The sequence below is a fragment of the Anguilla anguilla genome, chromosome 11 (assembly GCF_013347855.1).
Source record: "Anguilla anguilla isolate fAngAng1 chromosome 11, fAngAng1.pri, whole genome shotgun sequence".
NCBI lineage: Eukaryota > Metazoa > Chordata > Actinopteri > Anguilliformes > Anguillidae > Anguilla > Anguilla anguilla.
The window spans coordinates 15234976-15248180 of NC_049211.1; the positions used below are offsets into that span (position 1 = coordinate 15234976).

Below are 13205 nucleotides of genomic sequence, written 5' to 3' on the forward strand. Positions count from 1 at the left end.
AAGATACAGCACAAACAGGCACAGAATCCTCCAAGCCAATCCGCCCGCAACCACCTGACTTTTGGTCTGCCTAAGGGGGGGAGGGGTGATTTTGATGATTAGCCTGTTGATTACCATAATGAAGGGGCACTCCACACTATGGACTCCACACTAAAGAGAGAAAAGTAAATGGGCGTGTGGCTGTATGACCCTTACCATGAAACAGCATCAGTTTTCTCTGAGGCACAGCCCTGCAGTCAAGATGAATGCACTCTTTCATAGGTTCATGCTCTGAGTACACAAAGTTAATTAGATGGAGACCTTTCTGCGAGGCAGCGCTCAGCTGAAAGTGTGACGAATGAAAAAATCTCATTCTCCTCCAATGTGACAGGAAATCTCATTAGAAGCATTACAGGACAGGCAAAGGATTCGGTCAAGGCTGCTGTTGTGAGGTTATGCACATGGACTCACTCGCTGGAGTGCACGTATCCTGAAGACAGCACAAAAGATAAGGCAGGCAGAAATACGCAGAAGCTCATTTAATTGAAATGAAATGATTTGCTGAAAATTCTTTCAATCTGACCACTGCATTGGTCCCATATACACATAATCAATGCGAGAAAATATCAGTTAGGAGTAAACAGTCAGCAGCCTGGTCCTCTGAACAAGCACAGGGGACTATGTAAAGTCTATATGTAAAGCTCTTCCTCTGTACAGAACTTGCTCCTTAAATCCAGATATGCATAACGGGGATAGAAATCCCTTCCTTTCACTATTGTATCTTGCACACTGGAAAGTCATTAGTCCTCCATAGAAATTTTAACCCTGATTAATGTTGTTACGAGATCCGGAAGACATTCTCAGGAGATGGATGGCAATTGAAGCACTGGGTGTGCAGCAGTGTTTCCGTCCTCTTCACCATCCTCATCTTCCTCTTGATTCTCTTCCATGGAGAATGTCTACGGAACCCTGCTAGCCTTTCCTCTTGCGACATTCACGCAGCGCGGTACTCCTGCCCGTCCCTGGTTGCTCTCACTCAGTGCAGGATCCTCTGCTCCTCCTCTTCATCACAAGTCTCCTCCATGTCCTCCCCCTCCTCCTGGCCATTTCGGAGCAAGGGCAGCTCCAGATCTCTGCTGTCTTGACTGGACAGCTGTCTCAGGGTGGGGCTCTTACCTGAAGCACAAACGTGTGGTGACATTATAAAAACAAAAGCATTTGCATTTGTGGGGACAGATCAATGTACAGACTGGTTATGACAGAATCACAGTAAGCCAGACGGTATGGGTGGGCTTGACAGGGAGATGGATGCTCCCACCTTTGGAGTAATAGGTCTTCAGCCCCATGTGCAGAGAGATCCCAGAGAGACAGACAGCAAACCCCAGCCAGTTCAGTACGGTCATCTTGTCCCCCATTAACCGAGCAGCTAACAGCAGTGTACACACCTCCTACACGCATGAAACAGGAAAGAAATTCAGGATTAGGAAAAGGCAAATAAAGTTTCAATAAAGGGAGGAATAAATAAAGAGAGAGAAGGAAAGAACAGAGTCAGAAATGTGTTTTTTTGTGATTTAGGGGGTGAAAAAGCATGAAGGGACAACCAGTGGGAATGATGTTAAAAGATGAATGTGAGACAGAATGTAGAAAATGAAGTCACTCTCAGGACTTGGGGGGGACAGAGAATGCCACCGTGGGAAGCGGGCAGATTCACCTTGAAGATGCCAGCGATGGACAGCGTGAGGCTGGAGGTGCGGGAGACCAGCATGAACTCAGAGAAGCCCAGGCCGAAGGCAAGGCCCCCACCCGCTGACAGCGTGAGCAGGGAGTACAGCAGCGGGGAGAGCTCGCTGGAGCGGAACAGCTTCACTGAGGTGCACAGGCTGAGGCCTAAACAGAGCCAGAGGAAACCCACACACAGACAGTCATTTTTTTCTGTCGAGGGGCCCTATTTTCGGACCTGCACATAGCGTGTTGCGAGCCGTCGCCCTGGGGAAATGGAATATTTCTCATAGACTCTGACGAACCTGAGCCGGTAATTTCCTGGGAAGAGCCAAGGTGGGAGAAGAGTCCCTGCTGGGTGTGTGTGTCAGTCAATACAGAGAAGCACACTGCAATTTACCCGTCCGTCTGACTGCATTTATAAACTGAGTTTGATGATCAATGCAATATTTTGCAACAATCTCTCTTTTTGCCATAATAAATGTAAATATGTAATTTGTAACGTAATATCAAAATATAACCAAAATGTAGAAATTCGGCATCTGAGTTAAACTAGTAATAATCATTAAAAATTCCTATATGTATACATTTTTTAATCAGCTAGAACATGTATCGCTTTGTTGAGAATTTTTCTACAAAAAATAACAATATTCACAAAGATTTCTGGCATGTATACTTTATTTCAAATACTGATGGTCACATAATGTAATTACCGTTTGTGTTCAAAAAGATCATTCGAAAAGGGGAGAACCGGAAGAATTGCAACAATTTACATTTTTACTGCATTATTTAATGCAATCAAAAGCTGTGAAATTTCACTTTAAAGAATGTACACTTGTCTGCTACGATAAGTCACATTAAGTCTGAGGTGATCACAAATTGTTTGTGTACAATTTAAACAAACGTTAACATAGTCTGATGTTACAACTGTGAATGGGACAGTTGTAACACAGGCGAGGTATAATTTCAACTACGGAAAACAACTACATAAATCGTGCAATATTTACAAAATGCAGTTGGATTAAATGATCACACCGTGCAGGTGTTTAAACCAACCTAAATTAGCAATCTGCGAGACGATACACCTCCGACATGATCTGGGCAGGCAGGTGGCAAACAGCGCAAATGACGGGCAGGACTGACCCGAAAACTGCGATATTGCGCTGCGATATTGACTGACACACCGCTAGCAGTAGCTCCCCTCCCACTTCGGCGCACGGAGAGTCACAAAATTACCAAACCACTCTGGTGCGAGAAAACATACGGCAACAATACCATTTCACCAGTGCTACTGCTCAAAACTCGCCATGTGCCGGCCCACGGATTCTGGAAACTAGAGTCCAATGTATTTTGAAAGACTGCATTTTATTTGAAATGATTGTTCAGTTCACTCCAAGTAAGTTGATTCACCATCCAATAAATTTTTAAAAATCTTAAAAGTACAGAACACCTATCGTATCTATACAGATATAAGATATTTCTTTAACTTCAGTATCAAATTCTATAAATACAGGCTGAAATTATATTCTCCTCACTAGACTGAATTAAGTATTTTTTCAAGGAATTCCTAAAGTAATTTATAAGAGCCCTAAAACTTGGATTTTAAAAAGGAATACAATGGTTAATTCATAGATTAAGTGTAAATCAGGTAATGCTAGTGATACCGTACCTTGGAAGACACACTTCTGTCTTACCTTCGTTGTACAGAAAGAGTGGGAGGAGGCCCATAAACATAACAGGCTGCAGGTGAAACATGGTGTCCACTGGATTCTGCAGGCCTGCAGCAATACGGATCAGACAGTTCTGCACTGTTATTGTCTCACTACAGAAGAAACACCACCTGTCAGCTTTCGCTAGGCATGTTGCAAAACGTTACACTAAAATCAAACCCAAAGTTTCTGTCAGCAAGGTGCACAGAAGACATGAATATGATGTTTAAACACAAGAGAGTCGGGGCACATTGCATTAGTTGGATATTATTATCATGAAAATAATCTGAAACAATCTTGATTTAAAATGTAATTTGGCAACTGCATCAGGCAGCTGGGGTTGTAGTACGTTAACAAGGCACTGAGTGCATCCATTCAGGATGTTATTTCTTCACAGTAACACCTGTCTAGTACAATGCTATCAATCTACTGTGTTTATGGAGGACCGACTGAGACTAATTAGCCTATGCTTACTGCATGAACTGCGTGATCTAGACCTGATGTTCATGGCTATGGACAACTGATACTTAATGAGAATTGTATCTTATTGGACCTGTGTTCTATAGTTGTTCCAATGAGCTTCATTATGCAGTTATTCTACATTTCCTCGGATAAATGCGCCTGCCAAATAAATGTAATGCACAGAAATGTAATGAGACTTTGAGAGCCAGGGGTCATCATTAAAGATGGTTGGTCCCAACAACCAGAGAACAGAACTGAAAAACTATGAGAATGTTGGTAAAGACACAAGTGATTTACACGGTCAGGAACATCACCATTATGCTCTTCACCACACAACTGATTTCAATGAACCTTTTACATCCATTGTCAGGACACATTTTTAGATAAAGCCATTCAGACAAATTTGCATTGAATAACAGGTAGAACCAAAAATCTACTAGGGAAAGAAAGTGCTACAGGGTCACAACACCAAGTACTCACTTTCCCTTTGTCTAATATTACATTTGGCCTGAAAATCTGAAAAACCATTCAGTGAGACAAATATGTAATCAAACATGTAGGAAATCAGGAAAGGGTCAAATATTCTTTCATGGCACTGTATATGAGGCCTTTGTGCTTGTATCCATTAAGATTTAACAGAGTTTAGTGCCAGACTGTAGCGTGTTCAAGGTGGAGCAGAGTTAAAGCTGCTGTGCACAGTGACAGGGATTGATTGGGCCCAACACTGGAGGGCAGCACGTCAGCAGATGCTTCATGTCCCAACACTGCAAAGTGCAAATCATCAGCCACTGGCATACTTTGAGCTCTACGTAACTGATTCACAAACAGATAAGCAATCCATTAAAGGGGTAGTTGGGAAGGGAAGGGTAGCACAAAAAAACTGAAGTATTTAAGGCACTCACGGAGCACCCTCGGGGCCTGTTTGTAATAAGCAAAATAGACATTAGCTGGAAAGCTCCTCACAGTGTCCTAGCCAGAACAGGCTAAGGTGAACACTAGCATCCTATGACTCCTTGTTGATAGCCTGTGGTAAACACTAGCGTCCCTCGGCATCTTGCCCTTGTCACCCGCCCTCCCCCAATGGCTCCACCACTCACCGAGCTCCGCCTTCTGCATCAGGACCTGCGTGAGCGTCCAGCGGATCCCGCCGATGAAGGACGCGAGCAGCACCATGATGAAGCCCTGCAGATTGAACTGCGTGGACTCAAAGGTGAACATGAAAAGGCCACCAGCAATCAGGAGGACCACCAAAACCAAGAATGGGTTCTGGTGCAGAAGGAAGGAGAAGAAAAATTATGATGTTCACAGGTAATGTTCATCTTTCAGGTAAGGTGGCGACAGAGCACAACACCAATGTATATATAAATATATATATATATATATTCACTCATATACCCAAACTAACACTTTCATTTCTTCCTCAAACAGCCAAGAAACTGCTTCTCTGGCCCCAGTGGGGAAACAACAGTGTTAAAGGTTATTAAAGTGCAAAGTACTGCCACATAAATATCTTTATTTTGGATGAACCACTCCTGCAAATATATAGACTCAAGCAAGGTTCTTTATTAAAGGAAGTGCCATCACTGTTACATGCATTTCCCCACTTTCCTCCTCAGCATGGAATGCCCAGTCATTATCATCGGCACTCATTGCTGCAACCCCCGCTTTTGATTCACGAGAGCGCAGACAAACATGTAAAAAGCATGTGATGTCAACTCACTTTTATCACACCGCAGTTCACAAGTTAAGGAAATACAGAGGGGGATGAAAAACTGGGGCTGGTCATGTGGTTGTACAGAATATTGGCAGTTTAATCTAAACAGCCATGGGACCTTCGAGCTCTAAGAATCCCTCACCGGTTCCTCCAATTTGAAGACCAGGGAGAAGAACAGGATGAAGAGCACAGCAGAGGACTTGGTCATAGTGTATCTGAAAGAGATAGCCAACAAAAACATCACCACTCTGCTCTTCTTTTGCGAGTGCCATGCCAACTAGGAACACAGCTGCTTGCCTAACTATCTGGACACCTAATAAGTCCACCACTTTTTACTTCACTAAATTTGTTTGTTTATTGTAAATACTGCAAAACTGGAGTTGTATCTGACACAGCATATTTACCTTGTGAAATGGTCTTCAGCTTGCTCAAAAGAATCTCTGTATTTTAGTACTATACTCATTGTATTCTGTAATACACACAGATAATTGCATGAAAGCACAGACGCACGCACACATGCACTGTAATGTTCTTACAGGCTGATGGTGATGAAGAGGAAACTCCAGTTGGACAGGCCTATATCCAAAGCTGTAGCTAGTGCTATAAGAGAAACAGAGAAGAGTACATCACAATCAATTATGAAAACTACCAGAAGAGAAAGAGGCCTCTTATAAATAAGCCTTCAGCATCTTCTTGGTGGTATGGCATTTTTGTATTCCAGAGACTAACCCTGATATTCTCCATTTCTGTGCATCATTATGGATAACAGTATCTGCTAAGTAATTGTTATGTATTGTTATGTCATTTCCACAACTGTGCTTAAAAATACACCAAAATAATAATTCAACTGACCTGGCATCCCAGATCCTACAGGATGTCACATAGGCTGCACGTATCTACATAATGATAGGCTGAAAAGTGCCAACGACATATGGAGTCATGTCATAGAGTCCACTCTCAGCCTGGACTTCAGCCTGGAGAGCTATGTTACAGAAGTTCAGTGTGATAACACCTTGCTATCTCTCTTTGCCCTTTCCCCTCCTACCTTCTTCTTTTTTCTCACATTCTATCTGTCTTCTTTCTCCCCATATACAGAGCAAATGTTGAGAAACTGTAATTGAGTTAAATCAGTGGACTCTGGACCTGAGGATTGGGGGGATTTAAAACCTTTGAAGAAGGTAAAAGTGAATTAAATGAAGCTGCAAAAATTAGTTATAGAACAATGCAAGTGGTATAGGTTTCCATGGCCACAAAAATAAACAAATTGTCCCACAGGGCTTTTGGGAAGCAATGTTGATCACTGTACTTATACAGACCTGTTGGGGCCACCTTGTACATGTAGCTGTTCCAGCTAAGCAGGACCCTGGGCTTGCCAGTCCAACACTGCATTGCTGAGCGTGTCAAGGCAGACAGGCAGAATATTATTGCCAGGTGGACCAGAGTCATGAAGAGGGGGAAATGGAAGCCCTGGAGGGACAGGACAGTAAACAAAACTATTAGAGACAATAAAACAGAGTTATACTCCTGTCATTCACTGCAACCTACATCATTGTCATGTTTATAATCACTGATAGACAATACCTCAATGCCACTAATGATGCAGAAAATAGAATAAAAGGGCAACTTGGCTGAGAGTGAGAGGATACAAATGGTGGGTGGGACAGTTTCAATGTAACCCTGAGTAAGGGACACCATCTCAACTGCACCAATTAGTCACACAAGCACCATAAGTCACTTGAGGAAGTAATGAGTATCTTGAGGAAGAAATGTGTATCTACAGAAACTGAGAGCAATAAAATCTCACCTTCATCAGCCATTTGTTGTAGAAGGTAATGCCGATGGAAAAAACATAGTAGAACAGGACAAGGCCAACTGTGCGGACTGTCCGACAGAACAGCTGCACAAAGTACGCCATGCCGGCAGCACGTCCTCACACACTCCTCCACCCTGGTAAGCAGGGTCTCGGGCTACCGAAGGAGCACCATGACAACAGGGAACAGAACCGCTCAACAGGTTCTGGGTGAAGGAAGATAATGATAGGGAGAGGGCAAAAAGAGATGGGAAAAGGGAGGATGAGATATAAACCGATGGGACAAGAATAAGGTATGAATTGAAACGGATTATGTTTTAGACATGACAACACCCCTCTGCTTACGACACACATTTGCTGAGCTTTAGGACATCAGAAAAAAGTGATCAGCATGATACAACTTAAAAGCACCTCTTGATAATGATATTATCTAGCAGTTTCCCAGTGCAATGTGTCCTGGGCCTAAGAATTCATAGCTGTGTCTCGGACAGGGATGTTCAGCCACACTGGGATGTTGCAGCAACCTACCTTTGTAGGCTAATATTCAGGCAACGTCAGTTGTAGAATGCCGCCTGTGTGACCTAAAATGACCTGTGAAAAACGTCTCAGTAATGACGCTCCAACGTTGTAAGTATTTCTCAAAGTTGCGTCAAGATCGCAGTAACATCGTAATCAAACATCGTTATACACGACGTTGCAGAGACTTGTTGTGTTAGAGAACTCACTACAAATGTAAATTTGAAAATATAAACTTTACTGTATAAATTAAGTGGGCTCAAATATAACATAAGCTAAGTAAAATAGCTATCCACGATGCGGGGGGAGGCAATCGAATCAGTCAGCCAGCTCAACAGCTGTCAAGTTTCAATTGAGTTAACTTATCTTGCTAACGAACGTTAAATGGCGTAACTTACCTAATTTACATAATTCCTAACAATTTAGACAATGCACTCCCTGGCGAACATGACGAAACACCAGATGATAGAGGGCATAACTAAATTGCAGAAAATAATGTAAGCTAGTCATCACTATTATGTCAACAGAAGCACTGACCACTTGTAACTAACGCTATCACATTAGCTGGTTACATGGTGCAGCCTGCAGCTGCGCACGCGTATGTTGAATTATTGTCAGTGTTAGCTACCTAACATAATAACAATACAATAGTATGACAATTACATATCGATTTTTCTGTTTCAGTATTATTCAGCTAAGCTGGTTCAAAACGTTAATTTTCCCCTACCGCTTTATGAACATCCCGTCGAGACTTCTCACTCAATTCTGACGTTTAACACTCCCCACTCCGTGGACAAAAAAATGATGCGGCAAGGAATCCAATGGCGCCGCCATGATAGTCTGTGCTCTCAGATCACATGACGGTGGTAACACGAATGACGTTACAGGCAGAATGACGTAAATTTATTTTCCAATCAGCCAATCATATTAAAAGCAGCGTGGTATCTTGTTACATTAAATGAGCTGCAGCACATCCTTTCTCTGTTTTTCCTTAAATATTTAATCTCACAAATCTGCACAGAAGGTGCTTTATGTGACACTAAATATTTATTATGTCTAGTTAATAGATATACATTAGGACCCTTAAGTATATAATTGTTTAAAAGTGAGTATAGGCTTAACCAGAAGTACCATGAGGCCTATTGTTGTGCACACACGTTTTAATTTAGTTATCAAAAGGGTTCATTTAACATCTGCTGTTAATATAATATACCAAAGGAGATGGTGAAAATGGCTTAAAATTATCATAATCATCATATCATTTTCTAAGAGCTACTGAATAATTTTAAGGAGCTTCAGTTCATTTTTAGAATACATAATAATGACACTATATATTTTCTGTTCAAATATGTTGTGACCCACAACTTTGGTTAATTATAATGGTTTTACATGATTTTCCAGATTAAATGTTTTGTGAAAAACGTTTACTGTTTAACTTTTTCTGTTAAACTTTAAAATTTAATTACCAGGGTTTGATGAATATTCAAGGGTAAAAATGGAGGAAATATTAATAAAATATATTTATTAATAAAATACCAGAACAATTTCAATAGGGTTCCAGCTGCTTCACTGCTTGGGCCCCAAAAATACTTAAGAGTTTGAAAAAGTGTTTCAAGCCTGTGACAGCAATCATAACAGCTGGTATAACATTAGTAAGAGTGCCACAGTACACCAAAGATTCCAGCTATATTTCAAGATTTATGTATTTATTTTTTTGGGAAATTGACTGGAGAAACGTGTATCAATAACAACTGACCAAGAAGCAAAATAAATTAAAAAAAAACATTGCACCAGAAAAAATGGAAAAATAAATAAAATATAACTTAATATTACACCTTACAGTTATAGTCCATGAAAGTGAAATTGTCAAATCAATTGAAAATGATTTAATGAATTCAATTATGGTTTATTATTTTTTGCTGGTGTGCATTGTGGAAGTAGTTAGTATTTTCATAGGTCTAGACTGAGATGGCAAATTTCTGATCTTGACCAAATTCAATCTGTTAGGCTAGTGGTGGTCTAGGCTTGCAATGTCCTCCCTCTTGTGGTCATCCAGTGAACTTCTCTACTCATGTTGGCTCTTCTGCTTTGGGCACACAGTCACTGACTGTCCTTGATGTGTTTTCATAATCATGAGAAAGATCAAAGAGTGTTTGCAAGTTCTAAACCAGGGGCCTTCTCCATCTGTAAAAGAGGCTATGCTTCATCAAGATGAGTGAGTGAGATGAGAAGGCAAGCAGGAATTATGGCAAGAAGGAATGTCCATCAGTCTCTGGTTCACTGCACATTTTCCATCATCTTCAGGAATTCTGTCAAAGTTAAAATTAATTAATTAATAGATAAATAAATGTGTTTTAGTATATGGCAATAACACTTTAATGTTATCGAACAATTATACTTCCTTAATAACATATTGACTTTGGTGCATACCTTAACAATAATCATACAATGTGCAGTACTCAAGATATAAACAAAAAGGCAGGAAGCTTCAAAGTAAACTGATAAATATAAATAGCAATGCATCCTCAAACTTCTCCCTTACCGTCAAAGTCCAGCATGCCATCAGCATTCTTGTCTCCATCTTTCAAGAGCTCATCAATTTCAGCTTCTGTGATGCTTTCTCCAGTACTGCGGATGATCTGTGCAAACTCCTCTCTGTCAATGTAGCCATCAGCATTCCTACCGGACACAATCAGAGACTCACATGAAAACCAGGTTATTTGGTTCGCTGGAAGGGAATGACTGGTAAAATATGACCAAAAACACACTCTGATGATATCACTTGTAGTTTAATTGGTTTAACTCTCAAAACAAACTCTTTAAAGAGGTAAAAGGTAGGTAAAAAAAGATGACTAAACTGAAAAATCATCAAATCTCAGTTCCCCTCAAATGACACATTCTCTGGCAATACCACACCTTAGGAATTAAAGTGACGTACTTGTCAAACACACGGAAACACTCTGCCAACTCTTCCTCACTCTTGCCAGCCTGGTCCTCTTTTAGCTGTCTCACCATCATAACCAAAAACTCCTCGAAGTCAATGGTGCCACTGCCTGTGATTTCAGAGTACGTCTCACATTACAAAATAGCTGTACAGCCAGAGTAATAAATTGGTCACATTATCCTAGATACATGCAGTTTAGCAACATACACAGTCCTTTCACATACTGTTTGGCTAATACTTATGTAGTATTTTTTAAATGAAAAGAAGCATACATTGTGCTTACCATCCTCATCAACTTCCTCAATGATTTCATCCAGTTCCTCTCTTGTGGGGTTCTGACCGAGCATCCTCATAACCGTACCCAACTCCTTGGTGCTGATGTCACCACCGCCATCGGTGTCAAACATGTCAAAAGCTGCCTTAAACTCTTTGGATCATAGGAGTGCAAAAGTATTTTTTAATTAAGCATTCAAATTATACTGTAACCAGTGCACACCTTGGTAAATATAATGCTAATATTCCAATATTAAAATCATTGAACCAATTGAAATCAATGGACCAAACAGATCTAAACAAATGTGTGAGGGCACCAGAGACTGTAGGAGGGCACTCACCAGCAATCATCTCCTCACTCAGGTAAGAGCGGGCCTCTTGTTGCGCTTCGCTCTAGGATAACGATCATGTAATAATTACAATGCAACACTCTACAAGTCTATTCTAATTACTATAACATCAGTTAACTTTAGCTATCAGTTTGAATTCAGCCCTATAAATAAATGACAGGAGCCAGAATATTTATCATGATCTCAATAAGACTTGTACTATCTGTTGGGCAGGGAACTAAAATGTGCAATTTATGTAGCAGCAGATATGCTACAGACAATATTATGTAGGCATCGCATTACAAAATGGTTGGAGTTCCATTCAGAACTTAAATATAAATAAATCATAGACTCTAAAATGGTAATTCTGAAAATTAATTGGAATCTATTACCCTGCATCTACATAATCATCACAGAACAGATGTTGCTGCTGTCTATTATCTTTAAACTTGTAAATCATGGACCCTTGTTCACCCCACCCCAGCACATTCTTATCTCCAATCCACCTTTCTAAATATAAATATTCCTTATTTAGCAGTCATTGGGTAGTCAAATGGATTGTTAAATCTCTGCTCTTTGTGAGTATTGATTGCACTGAATTTGAATTTTTCAGATAGTTTATAAGCATTTTTAAAATATACGCTACTTCTTTTTCGGGTTATCAAATATTCTAAGATTTTATCCCTAGCATATTTAACAGCTGTATTTTGAATCTGTAATTTTGTTCACTGTCCTTCCCCAAGATAAACCAATGAGACTTGTGAGTGATTAGGCTTACCATGGCTGTGGATTAGTTTTCCCTCAACAGAAAAAAGCCAAAAGAAAAGGTAAGTCTTGTTGCACCTCAACAGAAATACTAGCCGGAAACTGAATGTGTAGACAGACTTTAAACCTGTCACCGAAGACACGCCCCTCCTGGCAAGGCGCCTCCAGAATTAGTATCTTCAACATTTAGGGTTCTAAGGCGCATGCAGGCCAATAGAATTTTTGCGAGGATTATGCTTTCATTCTCATTATCTTATTCAAAACAAAAGGCTTCCAGAATGTAGCAGTAGATATTTGTTGTGTTTTCAACTGTTTCGGTTTTTTAAGCATGTAGCATGATTTGCCTATGCATTGCAGTTCATTTTTAGCAGCTGAAATGAGTCCCATATATTTCTGGAGGCAGTAATGTTTGTTTTCTGTTTGTTGTATTTAAAATATTTACCTATTTCTTAAAAAAAGATTGTCACATTTAACATGAGGCTTAACCCCAAACTCTTCTCACATTGAACAGGTGACAATGTAGGGCTATGTGGAGAAGTGAAAGAGACATCTTAAAAAAGGTATAGCGGTAAATTTACTGATGTGTGACACCAGGATGGACTTTCCTTTTATGGAGGTGGTTTCCTGAGTGTAAAACTTACTGACTACGGTTGGAGGGTTACAGATGGTGGGTGGGGGGAGGTTAAGGGCTATATACTGTGGGAAGCATGTGCTGGCTTAAAAACTCATATTTTGTGTGGGCACACTGAAGCAGCTACTGAATTACCAGCTACCATTGCTATAGATGCAGAGCTCAAAATTCCAAACCAGTTTCTACTATTCAGATTCTGAAGGATACATTTCACCATTATCACAGGCAATCGCTGAATTTTTCATAAAGAAATAGGAATAGAACAGCACTTTTTATTTTCTTCTCCAACCTGGATGAGGATCAGAAAGCCATACAGAGGACCAGGAAGACTTATAACACGTCATGCTCCTCGGC

General features: G+C 40.5%; 2 protein-coding genes across 3 annotated transcripts; both read right to left on the bottom strand.

Annotated features, from left to right (window-relative positions):
- Nucleotides 1–503: 503 nt before the first annotated feature.
- slc35c2 (solute carrier family 35 member C2) lies at nt 504–8770 on the bottom strand. 2 transcript variants are annotated; one of them, XM_035382233.1, is made up of 11 exons: nt 8637–8770; nt 7922–7984; nt 7388–7599; nt 6900–7050; nt 6120–6183; nt 5726–5798; nt 4967–5135; nt 3393–3476; nt 1691–1866; nt 1298–1427; nt 504–1155 (listed from the first exon to the last, which is right to left on the bottom strand). In XM_035382233.1, exons 3-11 carry the CDS (start codon nt 7496–7498, stop codon nt 1016–1018), a joined length of 1098 nt encoding a protein of 365 aa, XP_035238124.1. In that variant the 5' UTR covers nt 7499–7599; nt 7922–7984; nt 8637–8770; the 3' UTR covers nt 504–1015. The 2 variants fall into 2 exon arrangements, with proteins under 2 accessions (XP_035238124.1, XP_035238123.1); XM_035382232.1 differs by lacking the exon at nt 7922–7984.
- Nucleotides 8771–9794: 1024 nt separating this feature from the next.
- LOC118207456 (troponin C, skeletal muscle-like) lies at nt 9795–12310 on the bottom strand. The gene is made up of 6 exons (XM_035381066.1): nt 12234–12310; nt 11468–11519; nt 11137–11280; nt 10848–10962; nt 10452–10588; nt 9795–10218 (listed from the first exon to the last, which is right to left on the bottom strand). Exons 1-6 carry the CDS (start codon nt 12234–12236, stop codon nt 10187–10189), a joined length of 483 nt encoding a protein of 160 aa, XP_035236957.1. The 5' UTR covers nt 12237–12310; the 3' UTR covers nt 9795–10186.
- Nucleotides 12311–13205: the final 895 nt, after the last annotated feature.

Coding starts and splice junctions, on each gene's coding strand:
- LOC118207456 (XM_035381066.1), bottom strand. Junction 10,963..11,136: donor TGAGGAAGTTGATGAGGATG/GTAAGCACAATG, acceptor CTGAAATCACAG/GCAGTGGCACCATTGACTTC. Junction 10,219..10,451: donor TGGCATGCTGGACTTTGACG/GTAAGGGAGAAG, acceptor TAACTTTGACAG/AATTCCTGAAGATGATGGAA.
- slc35c2 (XM_035382232.1), bottom strand. CDS start 7,498: ATGGCGTACTTTGTGCAGCTGTTCTGTCGGACAGTCCGCACAGTTGGC. Junction 6,184..6,899: donor GTACAAGGTGGCCCCAACAG/GTCTGTATAAGT, acceptor TTTCTCTTATAG/CACTAGCTACAGCTTTGGAT. Junction 3,477..4,966: donor GATGCAGAAGGCGGAGCTCG/GTGAGTGGTGGA, acceptor GTATTGCTGCAG/GCCTGCAGAATCCAGTGGAC.